The sequence below is a fragment of the Lissotriton vulgaris genome, chromosome 3_1 (genome assembly GCF_964263255.1).
Source record: "Lissotriton vulgaris chromosome 3_1, aLisVul1.2, whole genome shotgun sequence".
In the NCBI taxonomy this organism is placed as follows: Eukaryota; Metazoa; Chordata; class Amphibia; order Caudata; family Salamandridae; genus Lissotriton; species Lissotriton vulgaris.
Genome location: NC_141689.1, coordinates 1,080,038,053 through 1,080,060,476, shown reverse-complemented (window position 1 = coordinate 1,080,060,476; position 22,424 = coordinate 1,080,038,053). Strand labels below are relative to the sequence as shown.

Sequence of the window (22,424 nt, the reverse complement as noted above, 5' to 3'; positions counted from 1 at the left end):
TTTTTTCAGTGTCTTGTCTTTTTTCCTTCCTTTGTGCCTGTTTTGTGAATCTGTGCCCGTAATTGCGTTTTTCCTTCCTGTTTGCCCGCTGTCTCGCCGCCCTCTGCACTCCCTCCCCGCTTCCCGCCACCGCCGATAACCCCGCCCCTTTTTTCCCTTCTGTACCCTCCCCGCACCCGCCTCCCAGCTGCTCCGCCCACCCGCGCACTTGGCCATATATGGCGACCGTGCGACGCAGGTGAGTGTGACCTACTTGTAGGACACCCCCGCGTTGCACGGCCACCAGCTGCTGCGTGTGCCCCCTTGCCTTGACTGCCTTGTTGCCTGCCTCGCTGCCGCTGACCACGCCCCCTCCTTGAGCGGCGTGGTCCGTGCTCGCCTGCCGGTTTCGCTTTGACTGTATTTTTTTTTCAGTGTCTTGTCTTTTTTCCTTCCTTTGTGCCTGTTTTGTGAATCTGTGCCCGTAATTGCGTTTTTCCTTCCTGTTTGCCCGCTGTCTCGCCGCCCTCCGCACTCCCTCCCCGCTTCCCGCCACCGCCGATAACCCCGCCCCTTTTTTCCCTTTTTTCCCTTCTGTACCCTTCCCGCTCCCGCCTCCCAGCTGCTCCGCCCACCCGCGCACTTCGCCATATATGGCGACCGTGCGAACGCGCAGCGGGCGCGCCGATTGTGCGCCAAAGGCGCGCCAAAGGTAAGCCCGTCTACGCCCGTCCGCGCCTGGACCGCGCCCAGTGCCAGGACCCCTGGCCCACGAGGACCCCGACCGACCCGCCTGACGTACACCGCCGCCACCCTCATCGCTCTCAACACCGGACGAATCCCAGGATGCTACCGAGCCACCCCACGACGATCCCACGGACCCTTCAGCTGCCACGCCTGCAAGTTCACCTGCATCCGGACCTGCCCGGCACCAGCACCCGCCAAGCCGAACACCAGCAGCAGCCACCTCAAGTGCATCCTGCTCAACACCCGCTCCGTCCACAGACACGCCACCGAACTCTGGAACCTCCTAGACACCGCAGACCCGGACGTTGCCTTCCTCACGGAGACCTGGATGAACGCCTCCTCTGCGCCCGACATCGCCATCGCCATCCCTGAGGGCTACAAAATCACCCGGAGGGACCGCACCGCCAACCAGATGGGAGGAGGCATCGCCATCATCCACAAGAACACCATCCGCATCACGACTAGCACCGAAGACACCCTAACCACCGCCGAACACCTGCATTTCCAGATCCACATCAACCCCAAGACCACCCTCAGAGGCACCCTGATCTACCGACCCCCGGGACCACGCACTCAATTCAGCGAGGACATCGCCGACGTCATCAGCCCGCACGCCCTCCGCTCCGCTGACTACATCCTCCTGGGAGACCTCAACTTCCACCTGGAGAACAACAACGACCGCAACACCAGCACCCTGCTCGACAACCTCGCCAACCTTGGACTCAAGCAACTGGTGTCCACCCCCACCCACCTCGCCGGACACACACTCGACGCCATCTTCTCATCCAGCACAGACATCGCCTTCAGCCACGCCACAGGACTCCACTGGACGGACCACAGCTGCGTCCACTTCACCTTCAAAAGAACGACGATCCACCACCACCAGCAACAGGTTGCTCGAAGAAGCTGGAACAAGATCACAGCCGACCAACTCGCCGCCTCCCTGAGCCAGCACCCACCTGCCAGCTCAGCAAACCCCAGCCAGGCCGCCGACAACCTCACGAAGTGGATCAGCAACTGCGCGGACGAACTCGCCCCTCTGAGGATCCCGCCCAGCAGACACGGCAGCAAGAAAGCACCATGGTTCACCGACGAACTCAAGAGCTCCAAGAAGAACTGCCGAGCCCTCGAGAAAGTCTGGAGAAGGGAACCTACACAGAACAACATGACCACCCTCAAGCTCGCCACCCGGAAGCACCACCAGCTGATCCGCACCGCCAAGAAAACTGCATTCAAGGACCGGCTGAACAACAACGCATACAACTGCAAGGAACTCTTTAACATCGTGAAAGAGCTCTCCAACCCCAGCGCAGGAAACAACGACATCACCCCATTGCAAGACCTCTGCAACTCCCTCGCCTCCTACTTCCACAACAAGATCGCGGACATACACAACAGCTTCAGCCGACGCACGCCACGACCACAGCAACGCCACCCACCACCACCCTCCGCGCCTGGACCCCGGTCAGCACCGAAGACACGGTCCGCATGATGAACTCCGTCCACTCCGGATCTCTGACCGACCCCTGCCCTCACCACGTCTTCAACAAAGCCGACGCTATCATCGCACCCCACCTACGGGACATCATCAACACCTCCTTCGACTCCGCCACCTTCCCTGAGAGCTGGAAGCACGCCGAACTCAGCGCTCTACTCAAGAAACCCACAGCGGACCCCACCGAACTCAAAAACTACCGCCCCATCTCGCTCCTCCCGTTTCCTGCAAAAGTCATCGAGAAGACCGTCAACAAACAAACAGCTGGCCGCCTTCCTCGAGACGAATGGATCCCTCGACCCCTCACAGTCTGGCTTCCGAGCCAACCACAGCACCGAGACCACCCTCATCGCTGCCACCGACGACATCCGAGCCCTGATGGACAACGGAGACACAGCGGCCCTCATCCTCCTAGACCTCTCCGCGGCATTCGACACGGTCTGCCACCGCACCCTAGTGCATCGCCTCAGCAATGTCGGAATCCAAGAGAAGGCACTGGATTGAATCATCTCCTTCCTCAACGGAAGAACGCAGAGAGTCCGCCTACCACCGTACAAGTCAGAGGCCACCGAAGTCATCTGCGGCGTCCCCCAAGGATCCTCTCTGAGCCCCACCCTCTTCAACGTCTACATGAGCCCCCTCGCGGCCATCGCACGCCAACACAACCTCAACATAATCTCCTACGCCGACGACACCCAGCTGATCCTGTCCCTGACCAACGACCCCGCCGCCGCCAGAGCCAACCTGCTCGAAGGGATGAAAGAGGTAGCCGAGTGGATGACGACCAGCCGCCTGAAACTGAACTCAGACAAGACGGAGGTCCTCATCCTGGGCTCCTCGCCCTCCGCCTGGGACGACTCCTGGTGGCCCCCCGCCCTGGGCACCGCACCCAAACCGAAAGACCACGCACGCAACCTGGGCTTCATCTTGGACTCCTCGCTCTCCATGACCAGACAAGTCAACGCCGTCTCCTCGTCGTGCTTCAACATCCTGCGCATGCTACAGAAGATCTTCCGGTGGATCCCCACCGAGACCAGGAAGACCGTCACCCAGGCCCTCGTCACCAGCCGTCTGGACTACGGCAACTCCCTCTACGCCGGAACCACCGCCAAGCTCCAGAAGAGACTCCAGCGGATCCAGAACGCCTCAGCCAGACTCATCCTCGACATCCCACGCAACAGCCACATCTCCGGACATCTGAGAGACCTGCACTGGCTCCCCGTCAACAAAAGAATCACCTTCCGTCTCCTCACCCACGCACACAAAGCCTTACACGACCAAGGCCCGAGCTACCTCAACAACCGAATCAACTTCTACGCTCCGAAACGCCACCTCCGATCAGCCAGCCACGCCCTGGCCGCCGTCCCCCGCATCCGAAGAGCGACAACAGGAGGAAGGTCCTTCTCCTACCTGGCCGCCAAGACCTGGAACTCCCGACCGACCGACCTGCGCCTGACCCAAGACCACCTCTCCTTCAGGAAGAAGCTGAAGACCTGGCTATTCGAGCAGTAACGGCACCCCCCCCCCCCCAAGCGTCTTGAGACCCTACGGGTAAGTAGTGCGCTCTATAAATGTCGTTGATTGATTGATTGAACAATTCAGAGTCCTATACCCATAGTGAGGCAGATACCCACCAAGATTGGAGGAGTCAGCATAACTAAGGGAACTATTTGTTTTTTACTTGTTTCTCAACCCTGTTCCCTTGTAGTTAAATAAGGGTTACTCTCTTTCCTTTTGACTATCATATGAAACCACACACTCAACATCATCTCCTATGCTGACGACACCCTGCTGATTCTCTACCTCACTGACGAACCTACAGCTGCTAAGAGCAACTTTCACAACAGGATGACGGCAGTCACTGCCTGGTTGAAGGATAGTTGCCTCAAACTCAACTCCAACAAAACCAAAGTCCTCCACCTGGGCACCACTCTGTCTCCGCCTGGGCCAACTCCTCGTGGCCCCCAGTGCTCTGAACCCCCCACACCCACCGACCACGCATGCAACCTCAGCATCATCCTCGACTTCTCATTCTAAACGAACCACCAAATCAACACCGTCTCATCCTCCTGCTTCCACACGCACCGCCTGCTTCAGAAGATTTTCAAGTGGATCCCCACTGAGTCCTGGAGAACGGTCATCTAGGGGCTCGCCAGCTCGACTATGGCAACACACTCTATACCAGCACCACCCAAAAACTTCAAAAGAAATTGCAGAGCATCAAGATCACATCCATCAGACTTATCCTAGACATCCCCCACTGCTACCACATCTCCGGTCACCTGAAAGACCTTCAATGGCTCCCAACAAAAGAACAACTTTCAAGCTCCTCAAGCATGCCTACAAAGCCCTCCACAACACTGGACCTCCATACCTCAACCACCATCTCTCCTTTAACACACCCACCAGACATCTCCGGTCAGCCCAACTGGTCCTGGCCACTATCCCATGGATCTGCAAGACCTAGGCCGAAAGAAAATCCTTCTCCTACCTTTGTGCCAAGACCAGGAACTCGCTACCTCTACATCTCAGGCAATCACCTTCACTGCCTCAATTCAGGAAGGAACTCAAGACCTGACTCTTCGACTGAATTGCGGGAAACCCCCCAGCGCCTTGAGACCCTACGGGTGATTAGCCGCGCTCTATAAGAACCCTGATTGATTGATTGAACTACTGCCCTATAAAATATGCATAGCTTCTGATACAAAGGAAAATTGTATCAGTGTTATTTACTTCATTTTATTTATTTATTTATTTATTTTTTAAATTTGTATGGCGCACAGCTACCCAAAAAGGGTTTCCCGGCGCCGATGACAGGTCAGACACAGGTAGGAGACAATTGGTAAATGAATAGGAATTATTTACAGAAGAGCCAGGTCTTCAGATTCTTTCTAAATCTGGCATAGTTGTCTTCCTTGCGGATGTGAAGCGGGAGCTTGTTCCAAAGAGTGGGCCCTAGTACCGAGAATGATCTCCCTCCCATTCTCGCTAGTTTGAATCTCGGGGTTGTAAAAAGTGCCGAAGTCTGAGAGCGCAATTCTCTGGCAGGAAGGTAAGGGGTTGCAAGAGATAGCAGATACTTTGGTGCGGTGCCAGATTTAATCTTGAACATGTAGCTCAGGGCTTTGTACCTAATGCGGTTTTCCACCCTGAGCCAGTGAAGGTCAATTAGGTGTTTGGACACACTAGATTTTTTAGGGATATTGCAAAGCAATCTTGCGGCCGCATTCTGGGCAAGTTGCAGTCGTTTGGTGACGGCTTGATTTGAACCCAGGTAAAGGATGTTGCCGTAGTCAAGCCGAGATGTTATGAGTGCAGTGACTACGGTCTTCTGGGTGGCAAGGGGCAGCATCCATAAGATCTTTCTCAGCCATTTCATAATAGTGAAACAAAGGCCTACCACTTTGTTTGCCTGTTGTTTCATTGAGAGGGTGTTATCAATGATAACACCAAGATTTCTCACTTGCGTGGCTGGAGTAGGGATGGAGCCAAGTTCGGAAGGCCAGTGAGATGGATTCCACATGTCTTTGTTTTTCCCCAGAAGAAGGACCTCGGTCTTGTCTCCATTTAACTTCAGCTGGTTTGCTGACATCCAGCTGAAGATATTTTGTAGGCCTTGCTGGAGACATGATGGAGTCAGTGGGTTTGCCTCTGATAGGGAGAAGATGATTTGAGAATCATCGGCATATGTCATCAGAGTAAGCCCTGATTTATCAGCAAGGTCAGCCAAGGGTCTGAGGTATAAATTAAAAAACAACGGGCTCAAGATAGAGCCCTGTGGTACTCCGTGAGGGGCATTTATTGACTCTGAGCAAGCTATAGGGGATGTGATTTGAAAGGTTCTGTGTGATAAAAAAGACTCAATCCAATTCAGTGCCTCACCACGGATACCGATTCTAGGGAGTCTTACAAAGCTATGTGCCTTATCTGTCTAGCATATTGTATCTAATATTTCAAAGGTTGACCCACTGTCAATACCAGCTCCTGCCTAGTTGTTCTGTTGCCAAGAGAGGGGCATTGCCCCGTTAAAAATGGAGATTTGTGGTTAAGGCCCTCCAAGCTAGAATGAGAGATGACACCTATTCTCATGAATTTGATCCTAAGTATGTGTTTAGTTTTTATTATTAATGTCATTGAGCACTCTGTGGAGGAGCAGCCCATCTCGTATTGGTGTTATATAACAATAGACAGGGTTATTCCAGAAGGGGCATCAAAAAAGTGTTCCATGCAAGCGTCAGCGCAGCCCTTATTTAATAACCCCTCAGTGTGTTTGTTAGAACTGGGATTTCTGGTTGGCTACAGCTTGCGCCAAAGCCAGGCAGAAAACACCATTCTAGTCAGGGCAAGGGAGTCACACGCCAAGATAACCCCTGCTCACCCCCTTGGTAGCTTGGCACGAGCAGAGAGGCTTATCCCGGAGGCAATGTGTAAAGCATTTGCGCACGCACACAACAGCAACAACATCCTAGGCACACCACAAAAGGAACTCCACACAAGGTTATATAAAAATAACTTTTGTATTGTCAAAACACATCAGATAGTAATCACACAATATACATTGTGCCAACTGGCACGGGCAATATTCACAATGGATTATTTACACCAGGACAGGGCCACAGCACTTAGAATAACTGTCACACCAAATCACAATTATAAATCACAACCAGTAACCACTGGTAACAGGTAGGTACACACTACGCAATACTAATAACCATAGGCATAGATCACGCATGGACACATAACCTCTCTAGTATAAATTATACTAGGCAAAACAAACTTCTAAGCATGTGCACCTTTAGAAGTATCACAGGCATAATGGCAAAGCACATTACGCAGCAATCACATTTAGGCCTAAACAGTATAATTACAGTAGGCTATCTCTCACTAGTCTAAACACATTAGACTCTGCCTCCTAAGAATAAATCACATTTAGGGGCGTAACTCACAGTGAAACGTAATCTTACTAACATAAACCTCCATAGGTAAAACCATCTCTAGAGGTATCAATACAGGGTGCGAAAAACATACTAAATGCATTACATTTCCTTGCACCTCATCACTCTAGCCCATAAAACATATTAGGCAATTACCATCATAACATAGTAAAATCACATTGCGCAAAAATCACATTAGGGCCTTGCGCCCTACCCACATACCAGCCCCCTGGACAACTGGCCATCCCAAGAAGGGCTCAAATGCCCTGTGTCAAGAATGTCAGGGCACGCTGCCACGCAGCGCCAGTCAGGGGTGCGCCACCGGCGCAAACCTAAACGTTAAAGCTGCCCACTAAGTGCTGGCCAGCTGGGAACAACAACAGGGCCTAAACGTTGCAGCTGGCACTAAGTGCTGCGCAGCTGTAGCAGGCCTGGTACCACTGTGCCATCTCTGTCCCTCCAAGGGACTCTCACTCAATTGCGCCTAAACGGTGCAGCTGCCCACTAATTGCTGGGCAGCTGGGAATCAGTAAAGCTGCGACAGGGCCCTCAATGGCCCTAGGAGCAAAGTCTGCACCACAGGCTTTCACTAGTCCTTTAAACAAAATTGTGCCAAACTGAGCCACCTGGCTCTGCACAGACCCCTCTGGGCCTTTCAAATAACCATGGCCCGCAAGCCCCTTACAGTGACTTTTAAAACAACTATGGGCCATTGGTGGAGCCTTTGTGGCTCTAAAACAACATGCCCCCAGAACGTTGGAGTCCCCCCTCTCGGGACCCGTGATCAAAAGAAATGCCCCCTGAGCCTCTCGTGGCTCGACAACAAATATGCCGCCTTGATGGGGGAGCCCCGTGGGCTCTTATAATCACTAATAATGCAGAGGAGCGGCCCACTGCCACGGGGCCGCTCGAATGCTGCCTACTCCCCCCCGCAACCACTAGGACCAGCCATAGTCCCTCACGGAGCTCCACTCACCGGAGTTTTCCTGGGGGAGAGGAGGGCTGCCGGATCTCTTCCTCGGCGGCACGGGCGGACTCTGGCTGCACGCGGGGCTCGTCTCTCCGCACAGGAGCCCCGCCAGGCACTGCGGCACGCCTGCTGTCTTGCGGCGGCATTCGGGAGCTTCTCCCTTCTTTGCCACCATGCTGGCTTCCTCACTCGGCCACAGCATCCCTGGTCTCAGAGAATGGCTTACCCCAGGCAGGGGGAAGCGGAAACAACGTCTCCCGGCCCCGCCCACAACCAGGCAGTGGGCCGGACATCTCCTTCCGGCGTTTTCCCCGGGCTGCGGCGGTGAATTCTTCCTGGGCACAACGAGGGGTAGGCACCCTCGAAAAGCAACTGAAACGCAGAAGCGAGGTGGGCACTCGCCAGACAACCAAATAAGCGGGGTGGCACCTGTCCACAAAATAAGTGAATCAAGGCACAAAGCAGCGAGGTGGGCTCTCGCAATGACGGCATCAGGAGGGAATCCCTCACGTCGGGATTACCTCTACCAGGGCTGCAGCCACCGCGCTGCGCAGCACACGGTCTCCCCTCTCCTGGGGACCGAATAGAATCTAGCGCTCTGCCAAAGATAAAGTGCCTCTCAGCAGTCTGCCGCCACAGCCCCCCACCAGGCGCTAGGGTCACAAAGAAGTACAGATAAAGTGCTCCTCCTGGCAGCAGCAGAGAGTGCACATGGGGACAAAAGCACCATACTCCCCCCAGCGCTATAATCCCAGTCCAGGGACAAAGAGAGGGAGCACCAACAGCTTCTATCCAGGGAAAGTCTTCCAGATATCCAGGGGCTGGGCAGGGCCCAGGGAGGCAAGCCTTCCCTTGGGCCCCAGCAGCAGCACGCCCCTGGCAGATTCGAGTTAAGAACAAGAACATTTTACAAGAGGTCCCAGCCTCTTTTTATACAAAAAATCCTTTGTCTAGCAGGGTGCAGGCAATGCGAGAACCAGCTACAACTGGTTATGGGGAACTCCTTTCACTGGCCAGGCTAAGGAAATCAGACGCACCACAGGGGGTGGAGCTAGCATTGTGGAGGGAAAATCCAGCCCTATGCAGGTCCCAGGTGTACCCCTCCCTCACATCAGCATGCTAATCACTCCATTCACCACCGGGGCAGACCCATCCTGACTCCTGGAGCCAGGCTCACCAGCCAGCTTCAGCCAATCACACGCCAGACACAAATTACACAAACATGCCAACTTCTAGAAGTGGCACTTCCACACTAGACACAATCATGCCGCATACATCATTGCGCAGCATTCAATCTCACGAGTTCGCACATACCAAACTCAACCCTGCACTCCCCACACATCAGGAACTACCATGGTCACACATATTCCCCATGCATTCCTATGGGAGGGCAGGTCACTCTCACCACACACACAGAGAGCGCACGCACTTTACACTGGACCACAGTGAAAAAGTGCGTAGAGACCTAAAATCACCAACACCAGGTTGCAGAAACAGGCTAGGCAAAAGCAAAATGTTTCGGGGTGAACCTGCCAAAAGGGCCGGGTCCAACAGTGTTGAACTATAACGAGGGAACCATTCTGCATCTGGACCATAGAGGAATACAGTGATAATGCATGACGTTTGCGATTGAGTTCAGATTCCCAATTCCATCCCCAGTCTCGGAAGCCCTTCACAACTCAAAAAGCAAACACTACGAAGCAAGTCCATCATTGCCTTACCTTTAGGAGTTTGATTTCCCGCATGGCAATCTTTTTCACCATTTTGTCATCTTCGCTCTCGAGGAATTTCTTGATGGCGACGATTCGGCCATTGCTTTTATGCCTGCACTTCATTACCATGCCGTAGCTTCCCTCTCCCACCAGGCCCAGGTTCTCGTACTTATCCATCATGAGGCGCGGTAGCACTCGGGCCTTCGAGCTGGTGGCTGAAAAACATTAGCATGAGGTGTTGCCAGCATTGTTAATCATAATACTCAGTCTCATTGCAGAACTTCAATTTAGTTGGTGAATAACTTTCAAAGAATAATCAAAAAAAGACTTCAGATATGCCCTATTGCCTTTGTATATGGATGTATCACTTCCTAAATTTGACATGATCGCAGAATCAACTAGCCATTGGCTAAAGTCCCTTCTTACTGCAATCAAAAAAGCCTGCAATGGATAAATGATTTTGGCAGACACAGCAATGATGATGTAACTGCTCATGATGATATAATCGTCTGGGATGCATCACCAGAAGAACAATACATAAATCCATATTCGTTATGTAATATTCTTTCAAAATATGTATAAACAGTGGTGGATATGAGAGGGATCTAGCAGCTATTATTAAGCCGGAACCGGTTTCTGGCCTGGATCAATTAAAATATGATGGATCTGTCATGGTGTTATTTGGAGACAGCATTACACATTCACCAGTGCCTTGCAACCTGAAGTGTAGACGGTGAAGAGGTTGGTCTAATTGTAATTTCACAAAAACAGAGGCCACATTTAAGGGGGTAGCAGCCCATCTTTTTTTTGAGTATGAGCCTGGCTGGCCGCTATCTGGAGCCTTTCACCAAGACGCCAATGGAATGGAGGGAAACAAAGGCACGCAGCTTGATATCCCTTCAGAAGTTCTTAGGAGAAAATACAATTTGGAGGAAGGATTTTGACTTTGTTCAACCTCTGTATATATAGATGGGCATGCACAGCCTGTATTAGTAGCTACACAACTGATTCAAATAGCATAGCACTTGCTATTTTTCCATTCTCTAATAGCATTTTACATCACACACAGATTATACATTCACAATAAATAAAACATGTGAATATCAAAGTACAGGATGAGTTACATAAGACAACGAGAGTTACAAGGCATAGGAGTGGCATATCTTTACCGGTGGGCATTATATGTTAAGAGTGCATGCTCAGAAGAAACACATAGGGGCTGGTCACGATGATGGTCGGATGACTGTCCGCCCAATGTCATCCCGAGCCCTTTCTGACCGCTGCCACCGGGAAGCTTCCCCCTGCTGTATTACGATTCAACCGCTGCAGGTTTGCATCTACAAAGAAGCATATATCCCCAAATATGCTGCTGCAAATGTGTACAAAACTCACAGGAAACATTTGAATTGTACACACATGCATGGCATAAGTGGGGAAATGCCTAGTGCATCATGTACCCCATTGCTGGAGTGCGGCAGAATGTGCACAATCCAGTCAATGGGGATACATATCGCATACAGACTTTTCTGGATTCCGGAACCCACAGGATCACAGTCATTGGGGATCAACTGCCCAGATGTAGAGGAGAAAAGAAGGAAGGGATCCACAGTGGAGACTGCTGGAGAGAAGCAAATTTGGGTGAGTATGCACCCCTAATCCTTCGTTTCTGACGACTTGAGGCAGACGGTTGGACTGCCGCGGTCGGGTCGTCGGAAACCCACATTGTGATCCGGGCGGCTGTCGGAGATCACTTCACTGCCCTATGGATGCTGCTTTTCTCTGACTGCCATCTCAGAGGTCAGAGAAAAGCTGTCAGGGTCGGTGGCCTTTCAGCGTTCGGAGGATGCATGCATTGTAATCCGGCGGCCAGACTGACTGCTTCCGATGAGACCGCGGCGGTCCGACCGCCACTGACACGACTGCAGAATTCGGTCCGGCCGGCATCATTATCAGCCCTTAAGTGAGGGTTGAAAACTTAAAGCAGTGATTGGGGTTGTTTATAGCAACAAGCAGGTCTCTGTGTCAAAAGCAGTAACCCACCTACCTATCTACATAATACAGAAATCTGTGGTCGCCATGTTACCCAATGTGCTATGTAGTAGGCATGGATACCCTCCACACTACTTTATGAGTCACAACTGTGACTAGATCTGGAAACCGCATTAATCACCAGAGTAATCTTAGCATTATTATTATCCTCTGAGATTTGCTGGGCACACAATTATCTGTGCAGCAGGTGTCTTAACCCCTTCAGATATTTTCAAATGGAGCCTTTATGACCAACTAAGCCAGAACAGATTTACTGTCAAGTTTGCCCTTGTTGCCGATTTGTTTGCGGCATAGTTTTTAAAAATGAAGGCAAATATTTACAAAGACTTTGTGACAGGTTTGCATTACTGTTTTAATGAAGACCTGCCACAAAGTATAATGGTGGGACTTACAAGCCAACGCAAATCTTGTAGTCCAACGTAACGTAACGCAGCGCAATGCACTGCTTGCAGTACTCATGGCATGTTGCAGAAGGAACCAGAGAACTAGTCAGGACAGGAGAAGGTGGACTGTACCATCAAAACTAGGGCCTGATAGGATCATAATAAGCAGGGTCATGAACAGGTCTAGGAGGACCAGAGAGGTCAGAACTAAGGGGACCAGGACCTGAAGTTTCAAGTGGTGCAGGAGGACTAGGAACTGGGGTATTAGGACCATGCTGGTGAGGATCAGGGGAACCAGAGCCACCAGAACCAATATGACCAGGCCTTGCCCAAGAGTACCTAATAAGGAGGACCAGGACCAATGGACACAGTGCCAAGTGGACCACAAGGCCCAAGGCAATGAGAATCAGGATGAACCAAACTAGGAAGAATAGGAGTGCCAGCCCTAGGAGACCCAGTACAGCAGGACTAACAAGAAGGACTCAGAGGACCAGCAGTATCAGGGCAAGGATCACTAATACCAGGATTAGGAGGCCCAGGAAAGGCCAATAGAAGGATGAGGCAGGAGCATGGCCAGGTAGACCAGTGTCAGGAAGGACTGCATCCAAGAGCACTTGATTCAAGAACCAAGTATCAGGGTGACCAGACCTAGTAGGACAAAGGCCAGAATGATGAAAACAACCCAGAAAAAGAGGACTTGGAACAGGACTAGGAGGCGGACCAATGCCTAAAGGCACAGAAGGACCTGGAAGAGAAGGAAGGAGACTGGGAGTCTAAGCCACATGTATACGGATATCCCTTTTATAAATGATTCTTATTCATGCTTCTTATGCTATGAACCCCGAGAAACTCCCACCTTTGCAGCTAACATATAGAACTGGTAAGTATTTGCTGAAACATCAGAGCATGCAAAGTAAATGAAAAACCAGGGCTGTTGCACTCTGACCTCTCAGTGATCGAAGACTATGTCTGATGCTCGAACAGTAGTCTGAGGGTGGATCTTAGAGCACAGGGACTGAAACTTGGCAGGGGAGTCTAAAGGTGGGTGAGTGAAAAGGAGTGTGGTCTGTGAGGGATGGCAAAAAAGGTTTAAGAAACTCAGATGGCTGAAATAAGGAAAAATGGTTAATGGCTAAGAAAGGGGCAAAGGGCTATGTCAATCAGCAAAGAGGAGTGCATGATAATAAGAAGGCTCTGATGAGCACAAGAGGGGTGATGGAGGATTCGGATGTATGTTGTTACTACGCATGCTTTTACAACACATGCCTTTACCACGCAACTTTTACAACGCAAGTCGTTACAACGACTTGCGTTGGGGGGCGCTGGATAGTGAATAGTTTAATTTACTATTCCAACTCCAGTTCCCATGGATAGTAGGGAAAGTCTTGGATAGTAAATTAAACCATTCCCTATCCTACAGCGCCCCCCAGCGCAAGTCGTTGTAACGACTTGCGTTGTAAAATTGCGTGGTAAAGGAAGTGCGTGGTAAAAGTTGCGTTGCAAACGCTGTTCCCCGAGGATCCAGATGGATCATCCCAGATGGTCCAATGAGAGATTCTGTGTGACTCCCAGATCTTTGTACTGATGTTCCGTGTGTGTATGTGCTGTGGGTATGTAACAAGTGCATAGTAGTAAGACACCTTGTTTGATAACAGTCTAAGTACATGGACCAGTATGATCCATTCTGCATGACGTGATAAAGAGTAGATAGAGTTTCTCTACACAGTGGCTTGTATGAACTGCATCCCAAAGACTGGAGGGTGGCGGTCCAAAACTGAAGCACGGGAGAATAGAGGAAAGTCTACCCAAAGAAATTCTATAAGGTCCTTTTTAGCAAAGGCTGCTGATGTCATTTGAGATGACATCAGTGATGTTGTCAGTGATATCACTGACCATGTCATGAGTGATGTAATATGTGAGGTCATAAGCAGTACATTGCGGGGCGTAAGTTATAGTTAGCACAAGTTACTATTTACAATTTACAATTCTAAGTTACGTTTGTGAATAGCCCTTCAGTTTCAATCGCATGTTGGTTATTAAGACTCACTGACATTCAAAACTAACAACATAACCTTTTACTTTTCCTTAAACCATAAGAGTTCATTCTAAAAAGAACGATTCTTTTTGATTTTCATAAATTGTTTCAGAAATGTAATACTAAAATGTAACTTCAAGAGAGCGATAGGAACTTAGATACAGAAAAAAATATAATTTATTGCAAGACTGCAGGTGCACTTGTGTTTTTTGTGCTTTATGCACTCAGCTCTCCAAAATAAATAATTGTTCTGCTGATCGAGAAATTCATTCTCATAGTGGTGAAGTATGCATTACTCTCATCCTGCTCCAGCTGAAGGACACCATGTGGTAATCTCTTGCCACGAGGGATTGTGTGCTGTAATAGCACATCAAATGTAGTCTGTCCTCCTTTTTTAATATTAAATTGGCATTTATGCTAAGCATTAGGATGCTTGTGAATTGAAGCTGTCCCAAATGAATATTTGTCATGTCTTCTCAGTTTTTATGTTGAATATGTTGGTGACATATTTTGATGAGACCTTTTCTTTTCTCCAGTAGGCACCACAAAAGACTTCCACACAATGGACTCCAGCAGAGACATGGAATCATCAGAGGTGAGATCTCCCTGACCTTCGTAGCTGTCCTGGGCAGCTTTCTTTGGATTTACCCTATGCTGCTCATCCTGTTCAGAAACCCAAAAAGTTCCCTATCCCCAAAAAAGGAAAGTGAAACACAAAAACCTAGTTAGCCTGGTTTGCTATAAATCTCTCCCATAGTGATGAGTGCAGTGATGTGTTAAAAAAAAGAGAACTACTTGAATGTGGCATAATTTAGTCACAAAAACCAATTAAATCTTTTCCATTGTCTACAGGGATTCTCGATGCCTCTGCAGTACCAAGCAAACTCCCTGTATCAGAGGTACTGTTTCCCGGTACCCCGAATCCAAAGAGGTTTATAACCTGGACATTTGGAAATGTACCTACACAGTAATGAGTTTTAAGTTGCACTTAGCAAAAGCCTCAGTCTCACACACTGAAAATAAATTTGCTATCAACTCACCTTTTTAAAAGGTTATGTGATCCTTAGTTCAAATTTTTTATTTGCAGCTTAAAGAAAGAAAGACCCACCTTCTTTATCTCGTAAGAGGTGTATGGCACAATAGCACTGTTTCCATAGGAGCCATAGAGGATTTGCAAATCATTAAACACAATAAAAAATGTGGTTGATTAAAATATCCAAAATATCTGAAAAGCAACACCAGAGTCTCAAGAGACAAGTAGCTGGCCCTTTGGAGAACACAACCTTATTGTTGTCTCTTGAGAAGGAGAGTAGGAATGTTGGGGTTTTGCTTCTACAGCTTCCCAGGAGAGTACAGCAAGACAGGAAAACATAGAAAATAGTAAAATCCGGCCTTCTTCACAATCACAGCTAGATGATGATGTCGTAATGGTGGCTGCTGCATCTCCTAGAAAAAGGTGTGGCAGTTGAGCCCCTCCTTGCCCCACTATCCTTCGACCCCTTTGTGAATGGCCAGAACTGATGGACCCTGTGGCAGTCGCTAGTCCAGTGCACGAGACCTGAGGGACGTCTGGCTGTGCCAGTAGCAGGACAACAGCGATTGCTGGCTCTCCCATCCCTCATATGCAATCCCGCAGTGTACCAGTAACGCACTGCGGTCCAGTATGCTAACTCGGTGTGCAAGTGCTGGGCATCTGACCACACAGCAGAAAAAGACACAGAGTTGCAGGGACTTTCTCATCTTTTGGCAACTACCACCACCAATAGCAGACAAAACCAGAAGAAGTCTGCAACACTGCTGCTATCCCACAGGCTCAAAGTGTGGGGAAGAGCGCAGATCACCAGCCATAGTCACATACATAAAAGGCTAAAACGCTACTGCTTCCCACCCACCTCTTGCTACCCACTGGGTCGATGGCTCCTCACTCCTGGCACTATGGGGAAAATGGGTTTGAAGCAGTCCAAGCTAACATTTGAAAATAGGGGCACAGGACGCCATGGAGAAGTGTTGCAGGAGGCAGTAGAGCAAGCCAGCAGACCGAAGTTACAACAATGCAAGACGGTGACATAGATCTCTACTTGTGGAGGTCAAATCCAGCCTAAAAAAATAGACTCACTATTAGACCACCTTACAATCAGACCAGATCAGGTTAAATAACGAGTCAACACACATGACACTCGGATCGCATAAATGAAATTCAGAGTGTCAGAAACAGAGGATACACTCACTGAAGACCGGCAGTGCCTGCTAAAAATGGGAAAAGTGCTGGAGATCATTCGGGCAAAGAACGAAGACCTGGAATCCTGCTCTAGAAGGAACAACCCGCATATCCTCAGAATCCCGGAATCCACAGTCATCGCAAAGATGAAGAATTACCTGGAATCCGTGCTCCACAAAATATTTGGTGCAGAACTGTCGGTGGTCTTCATCGTAGAGCGGGCCCATCGGTCACTGGGGCCAAGGCCACCACCTGGCGCACCTTCACACCCAATATTTGCTTGCCTGCTAAACTATCTGGACTGAGATGCAATTCTGCGGAAGGCTAGAGAAATGGGAGAAGTCATAAACCAGGGCAATACCCTCTCCTTCTTTCCGGACTTCACTCTGACAGTGCAAGCAGAGCGGTGCAAATTCCTGCCAGCAAAAGGCATCCTCCAAAGACTGGCGATTCCGTACGCCCTCCTCTACCTGGCCAATCTGCACATTGCGGGCAGCGATAAGTGGCAATTCTTCACAGACCAAAAGGCCGCAGTGACCTACACCAATAAACTCAGTAGAAACAGCAAAACCCGGTCAACTTCTTCTGGATCATCAGAGGACGGCTGCACCAGCGATAATGACAAAGCCCGATTATGCTTGACACACCTGATGGGGCTCTAAAAATGTTATGATATACTGAGACAACAACTGTACTGTATAACTGGAAATTACATATGCGGCCCCCGCAAGTGGAGAATAGCCACAATCACACTACGCTATACTATATTGATCCCCCTCATGGAACTATTGCTCCGCCACCCTGGCCTCGGGTCAGGGGTGTCAGCCTGGTGTGACCATGGCCACGTGGGATAATTCCCACAGGTACCTGCTATGTTTTCTTGTTGGGGCTTTTAGGGCTGGCAGGATACAATGTCTCAACCTGTTTGGGGGGTTGGAGTGAGTGGATGGGGTATTGGCGGGGTACTATAGTTACTTTTCACTTGGGGAACATGCACGTTTTTGAAATGGGAGTGGGTGACAGGAGGCTGTGCATAGGGAGTTTATATGTTTTGTCTTTGCAACTTTTGTTCTGCAGTAATCCCTAGATTGGGACGCACATGCTCACATGAGATACAATATGAGTTACGCTGAAACATGCGCACTAACCAGCTCTTGACATGGCTACCGTAACATACTTAACCTGGAACGTGAGGGCCTTAATGATCACCATAAATCCTGACTGATACACACATACCTAATGCCCCACAGCATAGACATCTTGGGGCATATTATCAAGAATGGGGTTAAAATGATCGCCGGTTTAGTGGCAGAAAACTGCTGCTAAAGCGGCGATAATGGGCTTGATAATATGCCCTGGAGAAATCCAATAGAAGCCCATGTTCACAGTTTTCTGCCGCTAAACCGGCGATAATTTTTAACGCCGTTCTTGATAAAATGCCCCCTGTTTCCTACAGGGGACTCACCTGTACTCAAATAGCAGGGCTCATCTCCGGGCTAGATGGTGAGGAGAATCCTACTTTTCCATCTACACCAGCTATGCCTGCCGCAGCACAATTCTCATCAAGAAGGGATTGCCATAGTGCACTACTAATCCCTTCATTGATAAAGATGGCACATATGTTATTCTGATGGGAACACTTTACACACAACCAATGATAATGGCAACCATATACGGGCCAAATACGGATGACCCTGACTTTTTTCTAATATTTGGAGGTAGCTGTCTGATTATGGACCCCGACGAGTGCAGCGGGTGGGGGTGACTTTAATGTCGCGCTGCAGGAGCATCTGGACTGCTCTGGAGCCAAATCGCAACACCTATGTGCTGTAGAGGCACTAAACACGCTCATTACTTATAACGGGCTAGTGGACATATGGCGCCGCACACATGCCACCAAGCAAGACTGTTTCTTTTCTGTTCATTGTTTCTGGTCCCGCATAGATTTCTAGTTGGTATCTAGAGACGTGGCAGCTTGGACCACAGAGGTCGAGCATCTACCACGCACTCTCTCTGATCACTCTCCAGTGAGTCTGTCCCTCTAGGTCCCTTAGACTCTGTCACAGATGTTTTCTTGGTGACTCCCCCACACATATTGCGTGATGCAGTGTTCAGAGAGGAGATCCCCTGAGGTATGTTTCATTTTTAAACTGAACTTGCCTCAAGTCCCCTGAGGTATGTTTCATTTTTAAAATAAACTGAACTTGCCTCAAGTCCCCTGAGGTATGTTTCATTTTTAAAAAGTTGTACATATGAGAAGGTATGAGTAGGTTAAGGCGAGCAACTTATAATGAGTGTCCACAATTATTTGTGTTTTCACTAATAGGTTTAAGGAACAGGGGAAAGAATTAATTTGGCCCTGAAGAGAGTTTGTGAAGAAACCCTTCAAACTCGAAACGCGTAGGCGAACAGGATTACGTCCTAAGTTTGTAACTACATATAAAATACTTGGCAATTCATAGCCTAAAAACATTTTTTCCGAGAGGTTATTTGTTTTCATGCAGATTCATTGAAAGGCTGCTGTTTGGGCAAATATTGCTTTTGTGATGGAATATATGTTTGCTTAAATGCGTTTATTGATGTTATTGAAGAAAATATCTTGACATCTTTTCCCTCCTTTTTTTGAAATATTATCACTTTGTTGCAAATTTTTCTCACCAGATATATGCTTTCATATTGTTTATGGTCGTGAATTTATGTTTTGTGTTGTAAATTTGTGTTGTAAAGATTAGGCATTACGACTTTGTTGGCTAGAACGTAAATGGCAGTGGTATTTCTCTGTACATGAACATTATCTTTAAAAAGTTTTTTCTAAAAATTGATGAATAAAACGGCGAAAGTAATCGCCTTGATAAACATATTAAGTTTTGTTTATCCTTTCATCCAAAATTGAATGGTGAAAAACATACCGAAGTGTGGGTTCCTTCCTTTTTTCACAAAGTATTTAGGCCCTTACCCACTTCTGTCCACATGGGCCAAACTCCTTTTTGTTAGACAGAGAGGAGATCCGGCAGAATATAATGGACTATTTTGCCTTTATTGTTGGATCCGTAGAATCACCTTCCTCACTTTGGGAAGCGTTCAAGGTGGTGATTCACAGCTCATGTATTGCCAGACAGTCTGGAGTTTTAAAAGCGGCTAGGGGAACCCTTAAAAAACTTGAGGCTGAAATTCAGCCACTAGAGCAGGCCTACAACCATGAACCTAAACCAGCCACATTAACGGACATTAGAAACAAACTCTCAAAATACCAAACTGAAGCGGAGAGAGAGTCACAGGCCCGACGTTATGGGGAGAGAGATCGCCCTGGCAGAACACTGGCAGGACTGCTGCGGAAACCACATGCCTTGACATACGTGTCCAAACTGATAGGCAATACAGGCCAGGTGGTTACACCACCTGCAGAACTGCCTGTCGTCATGTTGACCTCCTTTGCCCAACTTTACACCGCTGGCACGGGGTGCAATCAGGACGCCCTGCAGCACTATTTCCATTGAACTGCTCTGCCTGGAAAAAGGGCATAAAGAATACCTCGATGCCCCAATTACGCTGGAGGAAATTTCACAAGCCATCACCAGCCTTCCTGGAGATAAGGCCCCCCGGCCAGGATGGGCTTGTGCCCTCCTTTTACAAAGAATACACTACTATACTCATCCCACACATAATCGAGATGTACCATGACTCACTGTCAGTGGACCGCCTCCCCCAACCCTCTGTAAGGCAATAATTATAACTATACTCAAGCCTGACAAGCCCTCTGAACTCTGCAATTCCTATCGCCCCCTGTCACTAATAAATATAGATAATAAAATATACGTGTTGATACTGACTAACCGCTTACTGCTCCTCATGCCTTTAATTGTGAGACCCGACCAGTCCGGATTCATTCCAATGAGAGCCACGTTGCATAACCTCTGCACAATATTCTCTGTCATGCATCATATTCACCCCTCTCTGCCCCTCCGACCACCATTATTAAAAGACAATGGTCCATAGACAATTACTTCTCAATACCAAAACTGGTCAAAGCTTAGCAATTCGATAAATATTCAGGAGTATGAAAAATCTTACTCTAGATCAATAAATGCATCAATATATCAAACCGCAACAGCAAAACATATAGTCAAAGGCAATTTATTAAATTATCGCCACTAATTAAGAATGTACATTACTAACAATACATCAGAGTCATACAGGTTGCCCCGAGGGGAACGTGCAAAATAGGAAGATGTGAATTGAATAGTGTTGAGTGATGAGGGAAAGAAAAGAATTAAGAAAATTGGTGACATAAAAATACAAGAGACACTTTGTTCATTGCAAGACGGATCTGCAATCATCCATGTTGTAGGACCTGGCCATAAATCAATTTAGTCCGTAGTGTTAATACATTTGGAAAACCCTTTTGTTTGGTAAATTATAATGCACAAAACATGAACTATATATGGGTCCAGGTCAAATATCAGAGAGGCGTCGACGTTTCGACTTGACTTAGGGCCTGTTGGTGAGTTAAGCCTGGGCCATGCGAGTCTTCATCAGGACTATCAAACAACGGGCACCTTAAGTTTATGACCCCTCACGAAGGAGGTGGTTCAAGTGTATGTCTTTTCTTTTTCAATTAATGGAATGTCCTCCTTGTCTCCTACAAGGTGGTATCGCCCACAAGGGAGGATCAATTTGGATTTATTCTCTACATGACGGAAAGGTCCCTGTTCAGTTGGTCGTAAAGGATTGTAAGTGGGCTTCTCTCTTTTTCGTTGACGGCGTGTAATTACTTTAAATCGCCGTGTCTCTGAGGTCCCCTCAAAGTTGGACCACTAGCTAGAGCAACAAAAATTCAATCCGATGGGTTATTTACTTCCATAGTCAGTACGCGACAGCCGGCAATGCGCACTGACTATGGAAGTAAAAAACCCATCGGATTGAATATACACACACACACTACCCCATTGCCGCGCAAACTCATTACCTGACTCTACTTGACGCTGACCGCCTCCCCGTTAAACACCTCGAGGACTCGTCAAGCCTGGGAATTAGATACAGGTCTGGAAATATCTGCTGAGAAATGGCTTTATTGCTGTTGTCAAATAGAACCCCTCTCCCCTAATTACAGATTGCGACTGATTCATTTTAAATTCCTGCACAGAATGTATCGCACCCCTGCATACCCCTACACAGGATTGGACTGTCTGGCGATGCAAGATGCTTGCGCTGCTCTGCACTGGAAGCCACTTTTTCAAACTGGCCTGGGCCTGTCCAAGGTTGGCGGACTACTGGCGGTCCATATGCGAGATGGTTTGCGCCATCACAGTTGACTTGACCCTACCAGGCCCCTTGCTGTGCCTACTTGGTTACATCAAGGAAACTGCGGATGCACACTGGTGACAAGTTGCAATGCTGCTGCTGCTGGCCAAGAGCAGGATGGCGATGCACTGGGACCACAGACCGTCGACAGAAGTAAAGGCATGGCTGGCCGACGTAACACATTGTCAAACACAGCTGACTACTTTCTGGGACCTTATCCGGCAGCGAGTCGCCCCCAGTGCATCTGTGACCCATTCAAGACATACCTCCGCCAACACACAACTACCCCATCGAACAATCTCCCACCACACCCGCTCGCAGCTAGACTAACCCGGTGCACTGCACGCAGACTGGGTCGCGTAGCCTTGAGTGATTCTTAACACATACAACAAGGAATAACACAGAACCCAGAGCCCCTCCATGTTATCGTTCAAACATGTGTGACTATGGGGCTTGTGCGTAAAGTATTAAACTGACTGTCATGTGCAACTATGATGTAAACGTTCATGTTTGCTGCCAACAAGTTATGTGCTGACTGACAATGATTACCAAGAATGTATGCCTTTTATAATATAAAAAGTTTTTTTGAAATGGCGCATCA

The 22,424-nt window shown here is 48.7% G+C and overlaps 1 protein-coding gene across 1 annotated transcript in view; it reads right to left on the bottom strand.

The window, feature by feature from the left end:
* The window catches only part of CDKL2 (cyclin dependent kinase like 2), a 446,589-nt gene that overhangs the window by 330,879 nt on the left and 93,286 nt on the right, over nucleotides 1–22,424 (bottom strand). The window contains exon 2 of the mRNA XM_086961513.1: nucleotides 9,847–10,052. Coding sequence (XP_086817639.1) covers nucleotides 9,847–10,017 — 171 coding nt within the window. The 5' untranslated portion in view covers nucleotides 10,018–10,052. The remainder of the gene's footprint in view (nucleotides 1–9,846; nucleotides 10,053–22,424) is intronic.